The sequence below is a fragment of the Armigeres subalbatus genome, chromosome 2 (genome assembly GCF_024139115.2).
Source record: "Armigeres subalbatus isolate Guangzhou_Male chromosome 2, GZ_Asu_2, whole genome shotgun sequence".
NCBI lineage: Eukaryota > Metazoa > Arthropoda > Insecta > Diptera > Culicidae > Armigeres > Armigeres subalbatus.
The window spans coordinates 101,198,617-101,222,119 of NC_085140.1; the positions used below are offsets into that span (position 1 = coordinate 101,198,617).

The following is a 23,503-nucleotide window of genomic DNA, read 5'->3' on the forward strand; positions in this document are numbered from 1 at the left end:
GCACCAAGTTAGAATTCGGAAGTCGGGAACTTTCCGAACTTTCTTCCGAAGTTTTATTTGTCAAACTAATTGATGCGTTGTTTAGCGCATCTTTAGGCGTATCCAGCGCACTACTTCCGAAGTTGGGAAAGTTGCCTGTATCTGGAGAAAAATCCAACTTCGGTATAAAAAGCGGTATAAATTTATTCCGGATAGACAATAGTAGAATCTATAGATGAGCGAAAGCATGGCTGAGTCGATTTTTTTGCCCGTGCACACGCGCATATGACGTCACAGCCCTGAACGTTTCCATTGAAATCGTGACGTCATGCTAGTTTGGAGACACGTTTGACAGACAGAGACAGAGGATTTATCTTCGCTCATCTATATATACCACTATCTATAGTGTGAACAATTGAATTACCATAAAATGTACAGTATACAATAGGATACATTGTTTCTTGATGGTTGCACAGATTGTATCAACACTGAGGATACAATACATCAACATATTTCTCTAATGTAACTATACTTGCAATTGTTTTTTAAACGTTTTCGTACATAAGTTTCATACATTGATAACTTTTGAAACGTTTCTTTACATTGCATATAAACTATATAACAATATTTGCCTCATAGCACCAAATATGCATTTTTCCCTTTAAATTGCATTGTTGAACAGTAAAGCTGTCACAACTGAGAAATTAAAAATCGTATTGTCTTACCTCGTGTTTTACTATACAAATACAATACAATCCATTGTATTTTGAACAGTTTTGTTCGGATATTTCAACAATATATTAACCATTCGACCATACACTCTATTGTGTGACGAAAAAAATGTATGGAAAAATCTCAGATTTTGTATAGTTACGATACCTAACAACCCGTACATTCTGTTGCGAAAACTTCATTTACATTTGAGTAAATGGTTCATAACAATGCATTCTAATGTATTTCTATGGTTTCATTTACAATATAATCTATTGCCAATTTAATGTTATTAATAGTAGTGTTACAATAAATTGTATTGTTATTCTACTGTATTTTTTATTCGGGTAAGCAACGTCCTAAAAAATGAACAGAAACATATTTTTTTCCTGTTCGGGTGTGCCACTGCGACCAATTATTAGATCTATTGTAGCGTTACCCGTATCCTTAGGTGCCCGCCAGAGTAAACGCGACGTGCGATGCGACGCGACGCGACAGTGCAATTTGACAGCCTGTTGATAATGATTGTTATTCTTTTACGTGAGTCGCGTCGCGTCGCATCGCGCGTCGCGTTTACTCTGGCTTCGCCCTTAGTGTTTAAGTGCATGTCGAATTACTCCAGTGCTATTGAGAAGCAATGCAGTATCGGTTTCGATACAGTAGTTGTTTTGTTTTCTCAAGACCACCATGACAAGGTCCCGCTATTCAGACCCTTCATAGAGAGCAATCCCATTGAAGGCGCGCCCCTTATCAATAGGAAATCAATCCTTTCTTGAAAAAACAGAACAGTAATACTGTTTTTGGCCATGCATCTGAGCCCTAGCCACATCCTTGTCTTGCTTCTAGAATATCACCAGTGAAACTCTTAAAACCCGGGATTTAGCTCTGTCTACAAGACCATTTCAAGCAAGAGAATTTGTTCAGTAATAAAAACTTCCGTGCACTGTAAACCTCACAATACCCATTAAAGAGTTGAAAAGACCCATTATTTGATGATATATTGAACTGTCATAATAATGAGTATTTTGAAATTTTTGATAGTGTGTTCTTTTTCCCCATTTCGAAGTTGAGATATTATACCCATTAGTGGGTGAAAATCTACTTGAACACGAACGAGGAGAAGCAAAAATCAATTCGAATAAATCAAATGTGAGTATTATTTATTTTTAATTTGTTTGCGTGATTTAACGAAATAAAAACGACGGATTATTTCAGCTAACGGTTCATCGATTTATTCTCCACGTTGGTAAAACTTCACCTACTGTAACTGTTATGTTTTACGAAGAATCATCAAGGAAATCAGAAGACGTATATCTCCCGTGAAACCTGGAGTCAGATGACGAAAAGGAATCGCATTGCTTACTTCCCGGGAAAATATGCGATTGGGACTGGCAAGTGAGTTCCACCGGACAAAAAAGGTACCACCAGTAAGGATGGAAATCCGCGGTCCGCGAAACCGAAGTTTTAGAAACAAGAGTGCACTCATTCCGTATCAGAGAAGGATGACCCTTGAAATATGCTGTTAGCAAATTCCTTTGGAAGAAGCTCCTCGGAATTGAATCCCTCGCGATGACGTTAGTCAGCCAATCTAGGGGACTCAACAACAGTTGGAGATCGGCGATATCTCCTGAAAGCAGCTTAGTGGGGTGGTGCCCGCTGTCTGCACTGGACGGGTAATGATATCAGACAGTAGATTCCGAAAATTGCCGCTGGTCCGGATTTAATAGATTTTAGGAGCTATAGTGTATTGTATTTTGTGTATACTTGTTCTTGTTGTGCTAATAAATACTATCATATTTCTGCGTATTATTCAAAACAAAACATGATTTAATAACTAACTAGTTTTGATTTATTTTATTTTTTAAGAATGTACTTTTCAAAATAATAAAGAGTGATTTTTACACATTTTCTAAAAAAACATTTTCCAAATAGTGTGTAAAAATCACTCGCTGAACTGACGTACGGGCGGTTTACCCATTAATGAGTAAACGCTGTTTACTCTTTAAATGAGTTGAACTATTTAACTTCATAATGGGTACTATTTTACCCATTAAAGAGTACTTTGGTGGCACAGTGTGTGTTCCTCTCACTACCATTGTTCACCAGTTCAAGAAGAGTTAGTACGTATTTAAACCCCTAACTCGATTTTTCCAGCAGTCAGTTCAGCCTAGGACCGGGTACCGAGGTTTTTAACTAATTGCTTGAAAAGTTGTTTCCGCTGCATACAGTTTAGCCTCAAACAAGAGGAATTCGAGTCTTTCAACTGTCTGCAAGGTAACATTAATTATGTTTTATTTCTGAGACTGCTGTTGGTAGCGAGGACTAAATACGATGAATCCTTAATTACCACAACTTATTGCCCTAGCCAGGGCCTGATTTAAGGGGGGGCCGGGGGGGCCATGGCCCCGGGCCCCCACAAATCTTATGTACCAAAACCAACCTATTTTGTACATTTTGGGGCCCCCACATACTGTCGGCCCCGGGGCCCCCTTCCGGCTAAATCCGGCCCTGGCCCTAGCTAAAAAATGGATTAGGCTAGGGCTCTGTTTGGTAGATCTTACACCGCAACACACTACGTCAAAGTGATCTACCGTGTTACGGGAAAACAGAAACATTAGTTGAGTATATTGTAGATCCAGTTGAAAACCGAACTGAGCTCTCGCGACAATCGCATTTTCTCCCATTTCCGAATGTCGCGACTGCATTGCGAGTGGTGCGCATAATGGCGCACGGCTATGGCATAGATGCACACTACTCGCGATGCAGTTGCGACATCCGGAAATGGGAGAAAATGCGATTGTCGAGAGAGCTCAGTTCGGTTTTCAACTGGATCTACAATATTTCATGGCTACTAATGCTACGTTTATGCTACGTTTAGACAAGGCAAGTGAATTGAGCAAGTCGCTTGAATCGGACGCGAATTGAACGTGTAAACACCTTAATTCAATTCACTTGAACGAAAAGAAAGTTGAACATGTTCAACTTTTGGCAAGTCAATTGAATTCAACTGAGTTGTTCAATTCACTTGCCTTGTCAAAACGTAACATTAGACAAGGCAAGTGAATTGAGCAAGTCGCTTGAATCGATCGCGAATGGAACGTGTAAACATCTTAATTCAATTCACTTGAACAAAAAGAAAGTTGAACATGTTCAACTTTTGGCAAGTCAATTGAATTCAACTGAGTTGTTCAATTCACTTGCCCTGTCAAAACATAGAAAGTTGAACATGTTCAACTTTTGGCAAGTCAATTGAATTCAACTGAGTTGTTCAATTCACTTGCCCTGTCAAAACGTAGCATAAGACTTCAATAAAAACTTCTGTACACAGCATATGTCAAATTCGAATCACCCCTTGTTAATTTACACGAGTTAATAAATCTACCTTAGGTTCTACTAAAAAAAATATTTTATTGGAGCTTGCTCCTTCTTTATTGACGGTTCACTTAAGACTAATTTACAATTCTGCTTATAGCTAAAAGGAAGGTTCCTGATGGGAACTTATGAGAGGGATCAATCGGATGTTTATATTTATGTTGATAATGTTGAGTCTGCTTTTGGGTGGTCCGTTGCAGTTCTGAGTTTTGGCAATCTTTATGGTTTCCGAGAAAGTGCTGACTATGACGTAAACAAAGAGATAGCTGTCGCATGGTGTGAACGTGGGATTTGGCTGATAAGGCGGTTGTGGCGTAAGTGGGTCGCGCCGTTGCTAACTCCTCCCTTCTTAAATGGCTTCGTCCTCGAAGTCTACATGTGTATAGTGCGTAATGGTGTTGGGGTATTGAAAAATAATTGAAGTTCTTTTTTTCTAGTTTCAGATAGCTCTTTTTCTTCTTCAACAGGTGGCTTGGTCTCTAGCGTTTCTGGCGATATTGTAGGTTCAATATTTTCCATCATGATGCTTTCCGCATGTTTGTCGAATATTACCTTCATGCTTGCCTGACGTTTCATTCTAAAAAGATAATAGAATACTGCTATTGAGCTTATGATTATAGTTACCGTTGAAAATCCAATTCCTCCAAATAGGTTGAGTTTCCAGGTGAGTGAATGATTTTGCAGTTTCAATGTTTCTAGTTGTTCTCGGTGTTCCAAGGTAAGTTGTTGTAGGTATTCTGCAGGGGGATCATCTATCGTGTGTATTTCTCCTACACGTAGACCTGTAGTTGGGTAGTATGCTCTTCCTGGTATGGTAATGTCGTAATTGGAGTAAAGTTCGCCATTGATATGTAAATCACAACTAGCGAATTGAATTAAATATGATCGTAGCTGAAATTTCTGAGTAGAAAATTTCTGTTGAGTGAGATGCGTTTTCCTGATCTGATTATAGAATCGACATAGTTGTATTCATACATAGTAGTAGACAATTGTGGTACTTTCAACATGTATATGATATGTGTGTGGTTGAGCATAACCTGTGTCTTGGCTTGTGATAGTAATTCTTCAAATGATGATATATGCACGTCATGGCTTTCTAGGAAGGCGGCAATGGTTCTAAAATCCTGCATAGATAATAGTTTGCTACTAGGTATTCCGTGTTTCGCCATAAGTATCGCTTCTTCTAGAGTTTCTACTTGTGATTGTAGTGAGTCAAGGTTCGAAAGCACTATCAGTTGGTTTATTTCTATGGAGTGGTTTTTAGCACGTTCGTTCTCGATTCTTAAAACTTGGTTGGTGATGTCTGTAATCTCTTGTATACGTTTATCAATAGCTTCGTTGATGAATATCTGCTTATTGTTCTGGGTGATTAGCGCGTTGATTGATGAGTTGATTACTCGAAGGTCCTCAGCGTCGGGATTTCCTGCTATCCATTTCCAAACAGTGCCGATTGCGTCCCATCTTTTCTGTCTTACAACAAATGGTTTCAGTTTAAGGAATGTTTCGTACAATTTTGTGTTTTTTATCTGGATTAACTCGTACAGCGAATTATTTGAGCGGTTGTTTTGAATATCAATGTTTATGTTTGAAATGGTGTTACCAATTTGAACTAGGTCTATTGGGTGTACAATTCTGATATATCCTGTTTTAATTTTGCTTTTCCAATCGGAATTATTGCTAGCGGGTTATTTGTTAGATCGTGTATATGAATGGTAGCTTCAGTCCATGACAGAAAGATTGTCAATCTGAAATTGAAATGAGCAGAGGATTGTTATTTAAATTTTTTTCTCAAATTAGCTTTGTGAATTTTTCTTCCGTGTTCATCTATTACATGTGTTTTGTGATTTTCTCTTATTTTGATTTTCTTATAACGTGGGTCTCTTTTGTAAACACTATTATTTTTTTCAAATGCATAGCTTCCTGGTTCGTAATCGTAATACATGGGGTCTGTGATGTTAGTGTTTTTCTTTTCATACATTTTTATAATTCTATCAAGATTTTCTTGTTTTTGTTGTGCGAAGTCTGGTAGTAATAAGTTATCTATATTAACGCCTGTGTAAATATTCTTGGGTGTATCTTTGGTTACAGAGTGTATTGTGTTATTGTATTTGTGTACTGCTAGTAAAATTTTATCGTTCAATGACAAATTTGGGCTTGTATTTCGGGAACATCGTATAATTTCTCTAATTGTTGAATGGGCTCGTTCTATCTGTCCGTTAGTTTCAGAGTGATGGACAGGTGTTTTAAATATGTTAATTCCTAAGTTTTTGATCTGTTGCTCTACAACGTCGGATGTGAGGCTTTTTTCATTGTCCATTACAATCATTGCTGGTATGTCCCAATCGTATAATAATTCTAACAGTGGTCCTTGAATATGTGCTATAGATCTTGATTTGATTGGTTTCAATTTTATGAATTTAGATAATTTATCGATTGATGATAGAAATAGTGTAGTTTGGTTAAAAACAAATATATCAAGGTGTATGATTTCTCCTGGGTATTGGGGTACAGGTGTTTTAACTGGTAGGATTTGTTGTGGATGTCTATCATACTTTTCAGTTTTACAGATCTCGCATGTTTTTATAAAATCTTTAGTTTGTCTATTCATTCCTGGGAAATAACAATTTCGAATTAGTTGTGCAACATTTTCAGTGGCGTTTCTATGCGCATAACTGTGAACTTCTTTTATTTTCTTAATTTGATCGTTCTCGTCATGTATGTCTTCTACTAATCTTTGGGAAAATCGTGCTCGTATCATTCGGGGATTAAAGGTTTCTTTATAAATTTCTTGGATTAGTCCCATTATGGGTTCACTGGTCATAATTCCGTTTATGGTATTTGGTAAAAGATATTCTACTAGTTTTTGTTTAAGAAACTCTTTGTTAAATCTAGGTTCTGAAAATATATGCCTTTTGTATCTACCAAAATGTATTGAAAATTTGTAATCTGACTGTGGTTCTGTTCGGAAAATTAATTGGTTCTTGAATGCGTTTACAGGTGTTTCGGTGGAAGGTATATAACAGTTGTCATCATTTTCGGCAGAATGAACGGTGGGGGTTAAGGAATTAATTTGCACTCGTGATAATGCATCGGCTACAACGTTTGATTTACCTTTTTATAAAACATTTTATAGTCGTGTTCTTCGATATAGGCTTTCCAACGTTTTTAGGTGAGATGGCAAAGGTTAAGGGCATGTGATCTGTGTAGATGGTGATTTTAGCTCCGTATATAAAATTTCTAAATGAATTCAAAGACCAAACTATTGCAAGTAACTCTTTTTCGTTAGTAGCATAGTTCTCTTCTGTCCTGGATAGTGATTTGGATATAAAGGATATCGGTCTTTCTCCGTCTTGAGTTAGTTGAGATAAAACTGCTCCTAATGCTTTGTCAGAAGCATCTGTTGTCAGGATAAAAGGTTTTGTGAAGTCTGGGGATATTAGAACATCATCCGAGGATAAAATGTTTCTAATTACGTTAAAAGCTTGGATTTGTTCGTCGTCAAAATTTATTTTGAAGTTTTTGGATTCGTGTTTGGATATACGGCGGTGGCCATCCTCCCCTCTTAGAAGGTTTGTCAAGGGTTTCGCTAGTTTTGCGTAATCTTTGATAAATCTTCTGTAATAACCTGCGAGTCCCAGGAACATTCGTAGTTCCTTTAATGATTTAGGTTGTGGGTATCTTTGAATAGCTTCTATTTTCTTTGGGTTTGGTTTTAAACCATTTTTGCTGACAATGAATCCTAAAAATTCTACATCGTTTTTCAAAAACTCGGACTTATCTGGCTGGATGCGAAAGTTCGCACTTTTCAAGGTTTTGAATACAGTTTCAAGATTTTGTAAATGTTCCTCCAAAGTGTCTCCAAAAATAATAATATCGTCAATATAAACGTGGCATATTTTTCCAATATGTTCGCGAAGAACATCGTCCATAACACGTTGAAATATACCTGGGGCATTTTTTAGTCCAAATGGCATGCGGACAAATTCGTATTTGCCATTGTTTATGGAAAATGCGGTTTTTTCTATATCTTGCTCGGACATTGGAACTTGATGAAAACCTGATGCAAGATCCAAGGTTGAGAAGTATTTGCTTTTGCCTAAGTTTGCTAGAACAGTTGATGTGTCTGGGATTGGATACTTATCACTGATGGTTTTGCTATTTAGTTTCCGGTAGTCGATAACCATACGGTATTTCTTCTCGTTTGAAGCGTCCATTTTCTTCTGAACTATCCATATTGGGGAATTATATGGTGATTTGGACGGTCTGATGATTCCATCGTTGAGTAGTTTCGTGATTTGTCTTTCGACTTCATCCTTCAATGCCTGTGGGTAAGGGTAGGTTTTGGAATATATTGGGTTATTGTCGGTTGTCCTGATTTCGGCTTTTATCCTTGTTGTAAATGGTAGTTTTTCATCGGCTGGTTGGAATAGGTCCTGAAATTTCATTAAAACATTTTTCAATAGTTGTTTTTCATTGTTCTTCAAATGGTCGTCTCTAACTTGAATTTTATTTACCTGCTGCAATTGATACTGTAGTAGAGGAATAACATGTTGTTTATTAATTATAAGTTTTGCTTCAGAAGTGTCGATCATTGAATTGAGTTCTTTCAATGTATCGTGTCCAATAATTGCATCGAATGTCTTTAATTGATCCATGTGGAAAAATTTAACATCAATGTCTGAATAGGGTTTGAAAAACTTTGCTTTGGAAAATTTGATTATTTTTATGTCTCCGCCGACGGATGAGACTGAAAAGGGATTTTTAACTGCGTGACAGATTTTGGTGTATTTAGGGTGGATGAAATTTTTGTTCGATCCGGTGTCAATTAGTACTTTTAATGGTTTATTCTCATTACCATAAAATAGAAAATATGGTAATGTTGAGTCTAGCCTAAAAAATTCAGTTCTGCAAGATCTTCCTCGGTTGCGTATTCTTGTGGTTCGGTGTTCCGTAGATATCTCTCGAAAGATGACTCGTTGTCGTTCTCGTACGGGAGTTGTAAATATTCATCAAGTTGAATTTCTGGAGCATCGTCGAATTCTTGGGGCTGTTCCGGTTGTTGGGCTTCCGTTACAATGTTGAATTGTCTTGGTCTTTTCAAAGGGGGTCCGGTAGGGCGATTACCGTAATTGACTTGCCTTGATCTTATCGATGGGTCAACTTCCATGGGAACTGGTTTATCTAATGGTTTGTGGAATGGATTTCTAGGCGGGGGATTACCGAATTGATTATTTGGGAATGGAGGATTCCGTGGGAATTGCATCGGTGGTATGTAATTTCGCTGTGGGAATTGTTGAACAAATGATATAGGTTTCGGAAGGTAGTTTGGGATGAAATTTGGTCTAATTGGAATGCGCGAATTATGTATCGGTCTCGGTGGTAATCTTGGTGGATGTAGTTGTGGTATTTGATTGCGTGGTCCTGGAGTAGGATCGAAAGTTTTAGGACAATTAGATTTTTTTCGGAATTCCATATTTTGGAACGTTATGCAATATGAGTAGGCGGTTGCAAGTGAATCCACATTTGCATTTTTCAAAAACTTTCCTACTTCACCATCTAGGCCTCGCACGAATGCATCTATTGCCTTTCTATTGTAAAGAGAAAGAATGGATTTAGCAGCTTCTGGATGTGCGAATTGCTCATCCGTAGCAACACAATTCGAAATAAGAGAGAGAATTTTATTAATTTCGTCATAGAAGTCTTCTAGTGACCTTCCCTTTTGACTACTACTGGAAAGTTGATAGTCTAGTGTACCTAGATCTCTCTTCTCTCCGTAATAGGTAACAAGAGTCTTTTTATAAGGTGCCAGTTTATGTTCACGTTTGATGCTACTAGTGCATCATTTGCTTCTACGAATTTTTCTCCTAATTGTTTTGCAAATCACATGAAATTTATTTCTTTTTTCGATCGAGCTATTCTGGTTTGGGGCATATAGTTTAACTAATCCTTCTGCGTCGCGAATCCAAATGTTTAACTCACTAGGATCTCCTGTAAAGATGGGTAGATCTTTCACTAAGTCGGGAATCTTTTCGATAGAATCCGGATTAATGGGGGAACCATTGGCGTTTGTCAGATATAATGGGGGATCAGAGGTATCAATTGTAGCTTGAGGCGCATTAGCAAGTTCTAGTGCGGAAATTCTGTCAAGTAGTGCTTGGAGTTGGTTTGGCTCCATTTCTAAATTAAATCTTTCAAATTGGTTTATTAGATCTTCAATTTTTGTATTTTTTATTTAAAAACTTTCACTTTATCACTTCTTATATGTCTACTTATATTCTGTAACTTTTCTGGTTTTTTTATTCTTATTGATCACTTGTCACTTATTTTGGTTGATTTGATTTATGTTTTTCACTTGTATTATTTTATTGGTACTTACAAATAAATTACGAACATCGCACGGGTATGCCGTTCGACTGCGGGATTTGGTATCTCAACTCCTGGGCCTTTAACGGAAGGACGTTGAAGATTCAGGATCGCGTGTCCGTTGGTTTGAAATCCTATTACCTCCTTTTTACCCAACTCCGCCGGGTACGGTAGAGACTCGTTGGGTTGGGACCAGAAGCGTGTCTTCTTCCTTCTCGGTACGGTAGCGTGATCCTTTTCAGCCAAGGCGAGTGGTTAGCCGTCCTGGTCTACTGGTGGCGCTGGTCCGTACGGCTGCGTGATGCGATCCGGATGAGATTCGGAGTGAAGTCAGGCGTTGTGATATCCTTTAACAGATCACTTGGTTCCTGGTGATATGGTTTTTCTTTCGACTTAGTGTCCACGCAACTCTAACGTTGTGGATCGACTAAGTTGTCTCTAAATCACTAACACTTCACTTTTTACTTGCACAACTCCTGGTCCCTATTCGGGCGCCAGTTAATAAATCTACCTTAGGTTCTACTAAAAAAAATATTTTATTGGAGCTTGCTCCTTCTTTATTGACAGTTCACTTAAGACTAATTTACAATTCTGCTTATAGCTAAAAGGAAGGTTCCTGATGGGAACTTATGAGAGGGATCAATCGGATGTTTATATTTATGTTGATAATGTTGAGTCTGCTTTTGGGTGGTCCGTTGCAGTTCTGAGTTTTGGCAATCTTTATGGTTTCCGAGAAAGTGCTGACTATGACGTAAACAAAGAGATAGCTGTCGCATGGTGTGAACGTGGGATTTGGCTGATAAGGCGGTTGTGGCGTAAGTGGGTCGCGCCGTTGCTAACTCACGGTTAGATGACTTTACCCATTAATGGGTACTGTATTATTGTTGATATTATTTCCACCGTGAAAAATTCACCCATTTTCTTCAAAAAGCGCCACTACTCATTAAAATGGGTAGTGGCACTTTTTCAAGAAAATGGGTGAATTTTTCACGGTGGGAATAATATCAACAATAACACAGTACCCATTAATGGGTAAAGTCATCTAACCGTGTATGGCTAAAAAGCTGGATAAATAAGACTTTCATCTTTGAAATGGTGTCATTTCCGCCCATATCGAACCTGTATTTCAATAGATATTGTCGGCGTAGCACCAACATAGAATTCGGAAGTCGGGACTTCCGAACGGAACTTTCTTCCGAAGTTTTATCTGTCAAACTAATTGATGCGTTGTTTAGCGCATCTTTAGGCGAATCTAGCGCACTATTTCCGAAGTTGGGAAAGTTGCCTGTATCTGGAGAAAAATCCAACTTCGGTATAAAAATCGGTCCAACTTTTATCCGGATAGACAATATAAGCATATATTGGGATGCACTTCCTCTAGGGGTCCAAAATAGGACAGTTACACTAGATGACGGCACAGTAGCGGTTAAGAGTGCCTACCAAATAAAGAAATGAATGAAAAAAAATATTTGTGAATTTCTTTAGATTTTTGCCAATAAAAATGTGTGGAATTTTGTTAGTGTAAGATGTGTCACTTTTGGATAGATTCAAATGAACGTGTAGATTTTTGCATGCAAATCCTTAGGGCTCATTCACAAATTACATAACGCAAAAAAACACAGATTTGAGCTCCCACCCACCCCTCCGTGACTTGTTTGTAACATTTGTTTTATACCCACCCACCCCCATCTATGACGCATAACGTGTTATTAAAGTTTCACTAAAATGCTGAATTGGTATTTTAATGAACTTTTCCTTTACTTCATTAATAGTACATAATAATACTTCAAATTTAAATTTAATTAGAAATTTTGTTTTTTATATTATTTTATTATCATAAATGCACGTAACAGAACTAAACAAACCCACCCACCCCCTAGACAAACCGTGACATTTTGTAACGCAATATTGGGTACCCACCCACCCCTTGATGCGTTATGTAATTTGTGAATGAACCCTTGCAAGGATTTTTCCGTGCATCAGCATTGCAGCCAAGATGAAAACACCACTAGGTGTTCCAATCTGCCAAATTCACGATTCAGCCATCTTGGATTTTAGTATGGAAGAGCCAGCCGGTTTGTTTATGTTTTGCACCGAAAATGAATTTTTCACCCCCGCCTTCTTCTCGTCCATAATATGGGGGACACACTTGTGGTATTCGTACCATGGTACAAAAATCTTGAAATGAGTGTCATACCAATAATTGTCTTCATTAAAGATAGCCTTGAAATTATTTTCTTGTCGCCTTGTACCATGATACGAATACCACAAGTGTGTGCCCCATATAAACTGGGCAAATTGAAACACCTAGCTGTGTATTCATCTTGATTGCAGCATTTGCCAGTGAGTAGAAAAAAATTAGCGTGTGTGATTTTGACACCACCCTCTTTTGTTACCGCCGTTACCACCTGGTTACCACGAACGCCGCGAAGCACGAACAGAGCAGAACAGAACGGTTTCCAAAACAATAACAAATAAACACGTGCATCCCGTTTATCGCACTACTCATCAGTGTTCTTATTCAATTAATCTCAGTTATTTAATTTATCAGCTATCTAAAAAGTTCAACCCTTGAATATTCCAATGCAAAAATGGCACAAAATGCTGACAAAAAGTTTTCGGATCTTGATTTGAAACCGTGGATCGTAAACCAGATGGACAAGTTGGGTAAGTTGATGTGTGTTGGTGGGTTAGCATTTCGATTCAATGAGATCACTTTCCCTCAATAGGTCTCCGTCGACCTACTCCGATCCAGGTGGCGTGCGTTCCGCGAATTCTTGAAGGCCAGGATTGTATCGGTGCCGCGAAAACCGGCTCAGGAAAGACGTTCGCCTTTGCGTTACCGATCCTGCAAAAGCTGAGTGAAGAGCCAACCAGCAATTTTGCCCTGGTTTTAACGCCGACACACGAACTGGCGTATCAAATTGCAGAACAGTTTTCAGTAGCAGGACAACCGATGGGCGTGAAAGTATGCGTTATAACCGGTGGGACAGACCAGTTGCTGGAGGCACAACGGCTGCAGAGCAGACCGCACATCGTGGTGGCCATGCCGGGTCGCTTGGCGTCCCATTTGACCGGGTGCAACACGTACTCGTTCCGAGCGCTACAGTTTTTGGTGGTAGACGAAGCCGACAGGGTGCTTAGTGGAAGTTTTGACGAGGATTTGGCGGCAATTGATCGGTTTCTGCCGAAAAAACGACAGAATTTGTTCTTTTCGGCCACACTGAAGGAGTTTATGCGAGAGAGCAGTATATTTCCGATCAGAGAAGATGCATTCGAATGGTCGGAAGAAAGTGAAATCGCAACTGTTGAAACGTTAGATCAGAGATACATTTTGTGTGCGGATTATGATCGGGACATGGTGCTGATAGAAACTCTGCGCAAGTTTAAGGAAGATCATGAGGAGGCCAGTGTTATGATTTTTACGAATTCCAAAAAAGATTGTCAGGTAAATTAAGGGAATCGCGAATGGGCTCAATTTAACTGTGATATTCTATTCTAGGTACTGTCGACAACACTGAATACTATCGGTTTTGATAACGTTTGTTTGCATGGATTTCTAAGGCAAAAGGAACGGGTAGCGGCACTAAACAGATTCAAATCTAAACATGTGAGAGTACTAATTGCAACAGATGTGGCCAGTCGAGGATTGGACATTCCGAACGTACAGCTCGTCCTGAACCATCGGTTGCCAAAGGTTCCTAATGAGTATATTCACCGTGTTGGGCGAACTGCTCGTGCTGGACGGAAAGGATTGGCCATTTCGATTTTCCGATTTCCGAGAGATTTGGAGTTTCTGGGTGAAATTGAGAGCCTAATCAATACAAAGCTGATCGAACATCCCATCGATCAACGGTTAGTGGAACGGATCTTCATGCAAGTCAGCGTTGCACGGAGAGAGGCTGAAATGAATTTGGACAATAAGGACTTCGATGAGAGGCAGCATAATTACAGACGAAAGAGGTGGATTGAGCAAGGGCTGGATCCGGACGAGATGGAAGATAAGTGGAAACAGGAGAAAAAAATGCGAGCTGAAGAGCGGAAGGAACGGTTAAGGAAGGAGAACGAAATGCGCAAAAAAGTAGTCAGCGCGGAAGATGTATCCGTAACGATCAAGGATGAACGTTTCAAGGGTGCCGTGCAAAGCAAAAAATTTAAAAAGCGGAAGTTTGTCTCAACTGAGCAGTTAGATGAGGCGAAAAATAAGATGAAAATAAATAAGCAGAGCACATTGAAAGGGAAGCTAAAAGTTAAAACCAAATTAAAAGGTAAAGTAAATACAAACTAACATGTTCGATAATTACTCTGTTTTAGTTCTCATTTGTGCTATTTTCAATGGAAGAAATCCTCTAAAGCCTGCAAAAAAGAAGGCTGACCGTGTTAAATTTGAAAGCCAGTCTGCCAGTCATAGTGAAAACTATGTCCCGATAATTTGTCAGTCGTTTGATCTTAGTGCTTTGAACGATAATGATGTTTTTCCCAACTCCTGATGCAATTCATGGTCTGTTTGCTTCCTCCATGAAGCGGATTCCGCCTGTCTTATCCTGGTAAGATGCTCCAAATGTGCGTTGGTATAAGATATTAAAATGGAGACATTGTTATTGCTTATCATTTAGCACCGCCAGGTGGAACATGGCCAGTGACCATTGCACTTTTCTTTCCCTTCCGGTAAACAATGAATCGCCCACTTTGAGCGTGCTTACAGTGGCACACTAGGAGTTAATTTTTGTATCAGTATGGCGAAAGGCATCTAAAGTAAGATGTTTCAAAATTAGGCACCTTTATCGAAAAATATTTGGTAGGCGTAGTAGCGGACACCTCCTTACATAACTGAATTTTCCGATTCGACCTCCTCTTCAGGACTGCAGTACTCATTCAGTTCTGATACATCATCCGCTTTTTTTTTCGATTTAACCACATTCAACATCTTTTTCTAGACCAGCGGTTCTCAACCTTTTTCTTGACTGGTACCCCTTCGAACTTATGTTTTTATTGAGGTACCCCCTTTTTTTTCGCTGTAAATGAGATATATTCTCGAGCAGCACACATGTTGCACAAAAGTTTCTGCGACCCATATGCAACAAAATATAGTCACATTTGAGTTGCTGCAACCAAATCGTGCTGGATATTGCTGCTAAGGTTATAAACAGACCAGAAAACTAACGGGATACATGGCTCTCCAGAAACATGTCTGAAATTTTTGTTATTCCTCGAAATTTCGCAATTCAAACTAAGTTCATAGATCAAGCTTCCTACAAGTCTTTGAGAATTTTAAGAGGCCTCCAAGCAACTTGTAACGAGGCTCCCAATCATCCTGAAAAAAGGACTCCGTGCCTCTTTGATACAAGAATTCCAAGCTTCTTGAAAGGGGTCTCCGAGCATTTTAAGTGGATGCTAAGCATTAAGATAGGACGCTTTTCAGCCTCTTTTTCCGGAGGCTTCCGAGTTTCTTGAAAGTAGGCTTCCAAGCCTCTTGAAAGGAAGCTTCCCAGCCTCTTGAAAGGAGGCTTCCGAGCCTCTTGAAAGGAGGCTTCCCAGCTACTTGAAAGCAGGCTTCCCAGCCTCTTTAAAGGAGGCTTCCCAGCTACTTGAAAGCAGGCTTCCGAGCCTCTTGAAAGGAGGTTTCCGAGCCTCTTGAAAGGAGGCTTCCGAGCCTCTTAAAAGGAGGCTTCCGAGCCTCTTAAAAGGAGGCTTCCGAGCCTCTTGAAAGGAGGCTTCCGAGCCTCTTGAAAGGAGGCTTCCGAGCCTCTTGAAAGGAGGCCTGAGCCTCTTGAAAGGAGGCTTCCGAGCCTCTTGAAAGGAGGCTTTCGAGCCTCTGAAAAGGAGGCTTCCGAGCCTCTTAAAAGGAGGCTTCCGATCCTCTTAAAAACAGGTTTCCGAGCCTCTTAAAAGGAGGCTTCCAAGCCTCTTAAAAGGAGGCTTCCGAGGCCTCTTGAAGGAGGCTTCCGGGCCTCTTGAAAGGAGGCTTCTGAGCCTCTTGAAAGGAGGCTTCCGAGCCTCTTGAAAGGAGGCTTCCTGAGCCTCTGAAAGGAGGCTTCCTGAGCCTCTTGAAAGGAGGCTTCTGAGCCTCTTGAAAGGAGGCTTCTGAGCCTCTTAAAAGGAGGCTTCTGAGCCTCTTAAAAGGAGGCTTCAGGCCTCTTGAAAGGAGGCTCTCCGAGCCTCTTGAAAGGAGGCTTGAGGCCTCTTGAAAGGAGGCTCTGAGCCTCTTGAAAGGAGGCTTCCGAGCCTCTTGAAAGGAGGCTTCCGAGGCCTCTTGAAAGGAGGCTTCTGAGCCTCTTGAAAGGAGGCTTCTGAGCCTCTTAAAAGGAGGCTTCCGAGGCCTCTTGAAAGGAGGCCTCCGAGGCCTCTTAAAAGGAGGCTTCAAGCCTCTTGAAAGGAGGCTTCTGAGCCTCTTGAAAGGAGGCTTCTGAGCCTCTTGAAAGGAGGCTTCTGAGCCTCTTGAAAGGAGGCTTCTGAGCCTCTTGAAAGGAGGCTTCCGAGCCTTTTGAAAGGAGGCTTCCGAGCCTCTTGAAAGGAGGCTTCCGAGCCTCTTGAAAGGAGGCTTCCGAGCCTCTTGAAAGGAGGCTTCCGAGCCTCTTGAAAGGAGGCTTCCGAGCCTCTTGAAAGGAGTAGATTGAAAAGAGGCTTACAAGCCTCTTGAAGAGTTTCCCCCCTTTTAAAATGAGGCTTCCGAAACTTCACAGCCTCTAGAATGGAGGTTTACGGTCCTCTGGAAAGAAGATTATCGAGCCTTTCGATATGAGTGTTCCGAACCTCTTAAAATGAGATTTCCTAGTTTCTAATGAAGATGGCTGGAAAATTTGAAGAAGATGAAAAAGAAAATTCCGAAGAATTCTTGAAATGAAGCTTCCGATCTTTTTTGGAAAAGGGCTTTCGAATTTCTTGGAAGGAGGCGAGCCTCTAGAATCGAGGATTACCAGTGATATAAAGGAGGTATCTGAGCATCTTGGAAGGACGCTTATCAGCCTCGAGCCTCTTGAAGGGAGCTTCCAAGCTTCTAACAATGAGGCTTAGAAGTCTCTTAAAAGAAGACTTCCGAGCCTCTTGAACCGAAGGTTCCAAGTCTGTTGTCTGTTGTTGTTGGACAAAAGATGGTCCTACAGTCCTGATTGTTGTGGACAGAATTGAAAAATCTTCGATTTATTGATTGCCATGCATATCATGTACGATAGAAAGTTTTAGAAATAAAAAATCTCAAAACTCAATAATACAGTTTTATCGGAATTGTGATACATCCGCCATTACGGATTTTTATCAGAGGTACCCCCTGGGGCCAGCGAAGGTACCCCCAGGGGTACATGTACCCCAGGTTGAGAACCGCTGTTCTAGACTGACATATTCATCAACCGACAATTAGTACTTTTCCTATTCTAGTTCATTCTCGTCTGCCTTAGCTTCAACTGGCTTAACAACTGTCACGGTCGCCAATCGATTGTCCAGCTTATTACTCGCGAAACCGGTTTCGATAAAGTTCATATCACAATCATTTTCTTCACAGGGTTCCAAACACGATAGCCTAAATGAGAATTTTACTTACTTACTTATGGATCCTGTACACCTTCGGTAGTCCAAAGGGCCGACTTGAAAGATCTCCATCCTGAGCGTTGCCTGGCTATCGCTTTAACCTATTGCCAGGTTAGATTTCGGTCGACTTCTTTTATTTCTCTATTGAGGCTTCGCCGCCATGAGCCTCTGGGTCTGCCTCTGCTGCGATGTCCCGGTGGGTTCCAGTCTAATGCTTGTTTACAGATTTCGTTTCCGCCCCTACGTAGAGTGAGGCCGGCCCAGCCCCACTTCCGATCCCGAATTTCTGTTGCTATCAGCCTCTGGTGACAACGACGATGGAGCTCGTTGTTTGAGATCCAGTTGTGAGGCCACCAGGCCCGAATTATATACCGCAGGCATCTGTTAATGAACACCTGCAGCCGTTGAGTGTTCTCTACTGATACACACCATGTTTCGTTAGCGTAGAACAGCACAGATTTCACGTTAGAGTTGAAAATTCGTATTTTGGTGCGTTCACTTATCTGTCTGTTTTTCCAGATATGTCTTAAACTCGCAAAGGCAGCCCTTGCTTTCTTGATCCGTGCGTCTATGTCGATTTTGATCGCCATTTGGCTACCAAGATATTGGAAGCTTTCAACATTCTCCACTGGTTGCCCGGCTACTGTAAAACTGGAAGGTTTCACCGTGTTTACATCCAACGATTTGGTTTTGTTGACGTCGATGACTAAACCTGCCGAGGAGGAGCGCTCGGCAAGGTCGTTGAGCTTACTCTGCATATCAGAGTGCAACGTCATCAGCCAATTCAAAGTCGTTCAGGTGCTCCATGGTTATAGGCTGCCATAACTGCCCGCGGTTTGGTTCACGGTCAATCGCATCTACCAGAATCTCATCGATTACGATGAGGTACAGTAACGGTGATAGAATACATCCTTGCCTCACACCAGCTACGACCCGGATAGGGTCGGACAGGACCCCATTGTGCAGCACTCTACACGAAAAGGCCTCGTACTGTGCTTCGATGAGGCTGATGATTTCCTCAGGAACTCCATTGCGTCTCAGGGCGCCCCACATATTCTCGTGATTGAGACGGTCGAAAGCTTTTTCGTAGTCAATGAATACCAAGTAGAGGGACTCTTGGAATTCGTTGACCTGCTCCAGAATGAGGCGGAGCGTGACAATATAATCCACACAGGATCTTCCGGCATGGAATCCGGCCTGCTGCCGCCGGAGAGTCGCATCGATCTTCTCCTGAATCCGGGCTAGGATAATTTTGCACAGAACTTTGAGAACGGTACAAAGCAACATAATGCCTCGCCAGTTATCGCATACAGTCAGGTAACCCTTCTTGGGCACCTTCACTAAGATACCTTGCATCCAGTCCACCGGGAAAGTTGCGGTGTCCCAGATATTACGAAATAAACGACGCAGTAGTTGAGCGGATGTCATGGGGTCAGCTTTGAGCATCTCGGCTGATATGCGAACGACCCCTGGGGCTTTATTCGATTTCATGCTTTGGATGGCTGTTTGAATCTCTAGCAGTGATGGAGCTTCGGTATTGACCTAGGATCCTAGGCAGATCATGCCGAGGTAGTGATTGCCTGGCTGGCACTTGAAAAAGTTGTTCGAAGTGCTCGAACCAGCGTTTCAGCTGGTCAGTTGGGTCGGTCAATAACTGATCATTCGCCTCTTTCACAGGCATCGTTGCATTCATCTTCGCCCCGTTTAAGCGTCGTGAGATATCGTAGAGGAGGCGAATGTCCCCGGTTGCGGCGGTTCTCTCTCCTTCGTCGGCCAGAGAGTCTGCCCACGCTCGCTTGTTCCGTCGACATGAGCGTTTTACTTCCTTCTCAAGAGCCGCGTATCGTTGACGGCCTAAGACTTTGGTCCCTCTGGTTTTTGATCGCTCTATCGCGGCTTTGGCTTTTCTTCGCTCCTCTATCTTCCTCCAGGTCGGTGATCCATTGTTTTCTCTGGGTGCGCAGTTCGCCCAGATTGTTCTCGCTGGTGGCGATGAAGGCATTCTTGATGGCGGTCAATTGGTCTTCAACACTGCCACCTTCCGGAATATCTGCAGCACGCGTCTCCAGTTCTTCAACGAAGGACCGTTTCACCGTGGCATCTTCAAGTTGGCGTGTGTTGTCGTCGTCGTCTAACTCTTTCCTCCTGCCAACGAATCCGCACTATGCGCAGGCGTATTTCGCCGATGAGGAGGTGATGATCAGACGCGATATCGGCACTACGTTTATTCCGTACAGAAGGCTCCGTTTCCATTTTCGTCTGATGCAGATGTGGTCGATTTGATTTTCTGTAAAACCGTCACGAGAGACCTACGTGACCTTGTGAACCGGTCGATAAGGGAAGAGCGACCCCCGATCACCATGTCATTATTACCACAGAATTCTGCGAACAACTCTCCGTTTTCGCTTATTTCACCGAGACCATGGCGTCCCATAATGCGCTCATGGTTCGAGTTGTCGGATCCGATCTTCGCATTGAAGTCGCCCAAACAGATCTTGATATCACCCTTCGGAATTCTATCTACGACGGCATTGAGTTGACTGTAGAAGTTCTCTTTGTCTTGCAGATCGGCAGCATCGGTTGGCGCATAACATTGGATTATAGTAAGGTTTCGGACCCATGTTCTAAATCTGGCAACGATTATCCTTTGACTTATACACAGAAAAAAATTCCGTGGTAAAAACTACTATTTTGTAGACTACGCTCTGGTTTTAAAACTACCTTGAAATTACAGTTAATTTTACCATGGTTTCAGAGAAATTCACCACTGTTTCAGTTCATGTGACAACATTCCGCATGGGCCACAGTTGATTTTTACTGCGCGCATGGTAAAATCAAACGGGTTTGTTGTCTGCTGAAAATCGTCGGTGCATATTCTTAAAATAACCCTCGGAATAGTAGTATCGACTGCAATATTTTTTGGCGTGTAGGTTCTCACTTCATTGGCGCAGAGTTTGCCTGAGCGCTTAGTAGGAAGCCAACTCCTCGATGCCGGGGAGCGTGTTCACCTCATAAACCAGAGTATCCCAGTCCCGACGGCGTTCTGTGTTCTCCAAAGTTTGGCCCACGGACTTCACTCAGTCCCAGGATCTCAAGCTTCATGCGGCGTGCCTCGTTGGCAAGTTGTGCCAATTTACCCTGCTGGGCTAGGGTTAAAACGTCCCATGTTCCTATTCGTGTCCGTTGTTTCGCGCTAAGAGTCGTCGCCGTAAAATCAGTCCGTATTCTTTCATTATCGGATTCTCGAACAAATTGGTGTTTCGGGAACAGTAGGTTGTTGTCCCAAGGTTCCCTGTCCACCGGGATGGGGCTGCCATCTTAGGTATAGCTTCCGGGGAATAACATTTCATACTCAGCCGCTGGATGCCAGAACAGACGCTGTTGGAGCCGCACCTCCTTGGTGGACAAACGCCACATCCTAGGCAGACCCCACAGGACGCACCCTCTCACTCTAGCTGATGTCAGAAGGACAACAGTGCCCAGGCTGCACTACCAGCTAAGTACGCAACCCTTATCTGGCGGTCAATTGTCATCGGAAGACCCGTGGAAGCGTGAGTATTGGAACTTGTGAGGACCAGAGCTATGTTAGGCGCCCCTTCCCGGATGTCAACTCACCATTTCGCAGCCTGTCGAATACCTGACGAAAATGCCCAATTTTTGCGTTACGTAAGTTAATAAATCTACCTTAGGTTCTACTAAAAAAATATTTTATTGGAGCTTGCTCCTTCTTTATTGACGGTTCACTTAAGACTAATTTACAATTCTGCTTATAGCTAAAAGGAAGGTTCCTGAGGGATCAATCGGATGTTTATATTTATGTTGATAATGTTGAGTCTGCTTTTGGGTGGTCCGTTGCAGTTCTGAGTTTTGGCAATCTATATGGTTTCCGAGAAAGTGCTGACTATGACGTAAACAGAGATAGCTGTCGCATGGTATGAACGTGGGATTTGGCTGATAAGGCGTTTGTGGCGTAAGTGGGTCGCGCCGTTGCTAACTCGTAATTAATGGATCTTCCCCAAAGGATACCCTTTTGAATCGTTTCACAGTGCTCAGCAACAGACGTTTCACCTACTTTAGCAACAGCTATTTCAATTGGCTTGTCCAAGCGACGCAGTTCACTGTACAGATTCCGGTTTCGCACCAGACAGACCACCAACAAAACTTAGGCCACCATGTTCATTCGACTACCCAACATTAGCTTTCGAATTTGCCCGCTTCTAGATAAATAAATTGTTTCTTCCTTTTCTGTACCAAAATTATGTCTCGTACCCTATAATTGTATAATATAATAGGGGAAAAGACGGCTTTGGCAGGTTTTGTTCTATTATTGGCGGGGGGGGGGGGGGGGTTTGTCGACCAAATTTAATGAAATTTGGCCACAATGTTCTTTGATATGTGTTCGGAATCGGTCCAAAGAAAGACTATTTTTTCTGCAGCAGTCTTGTGATCAGCTCAAAAAAGTAATAGTTTCCTTATTTTCCGTGGAATCTGACCAATGCAACAAACAACACCAACTTTCCGGCGCTAGTCTATCTAATCTACGAGTCTGCTTTACTCGCTTCTCCCCTACTGAGTTTAACTCCGCTTTGGCTGTTTGATCACTCTTCAAATAAAGATCGTAATCCGAAACTACAATTTACTAATAATTTCTCCTTCCACTTGTCCGTTAAATGAATACGCTGCCAAACTTTTCACTTCAAACGTTCTATTTTCGTTCACCTTCTTTATTAATTCTACGTAAACAAATCCAACGACATCGCGCCTTATTGACTGGTTGAACATGTTTCTCACCGTTTGGGTAGCGCTCACTGTTCACGATTGAGTGAGCGTATTGAGTGAGTACAGTACCAGCCCGCTATGTCAACACTCCCCAGCCCGTAACTCCGATAGCCGTTTTCCGGATAATTCGGAATTACCATCAACAACTTCTAATACCGCCAAGTTGATAACTCCACGCCGGAATACACCCCTACTGGTTCTCACATCCGCTTGCCGCACCTTGCCATCCGTTGCTTCGATTACCTTCTCCACAACACCTCGGATCCAGGCCTTCCGATTCTGTCCATTAACCACGTAAACAAGATCACCGACTTTTAACGGCCTTCACACCATTTCGTTCGCCGATTGATCCCCGGCAGGTACTCCTTGTACCATCGCTGCCACATTCTGTCCGCCAAGTACTGCGAACGCCGGTACACATCTCGCAACGCGTCAGCTAACTGGAACGGTCCATCCATTTGCAGGTCTTCCACGACGACCGCCCCGCGCAGAAAGTGGTTTGGGGTAATCGTCTCTTGCCCATCTAATTCCTGCGACATGTAGGTGAGAGGACGAGTATTAATCATGTCCTCTGCCTCGGAGAGAGTCGTTTGCAACACCTCGTCCGTTAATTTCCGCCCATCGTCAAAACCTTCAACGCCTCCTTCACCGATCGCACCATCCTTTCCCAGACGCCACCCATATGGGGGTTCTGGAGGGTTGAAGCTCCACTTCGTGGTGGAACACCCAACGGCTTCGGAACATTCCTCATTGATCTTCCTCGCAACTTTGCTGA

General features: G+C 41.9%; 1 protein-coding gene across 1 annotated transcript; it reads left to right on the forward strand.

Annotated features, from left to right (window-relative positions):
• The first annotated feature begins 12,869 nt into the window (after positions 1-12,869).
• On the forward strand, positions 12,870-14,728 carry LOC134214801 (probable ATP-dependent RNA helicase Dbp45A). Its single transcript, XM_062694106.1, has 3 exons — positions 12,870-13,092; positions 13,155-13,873; positions 13,928-14,728. Exons 1-3 carry the CDS (start codon positions 13,017-13,019, stop codon positions 14,711-14,713), a joined length of 1,581 nt encoding a protein of 526 aa, XP_062550090.1. The 5' UTR covers positions 12,870-13,016; the 3' UTR covers positions 14,714-14,728.
• Positions 14,729-23,503: the final 8,775 nt, after the last annotated feature.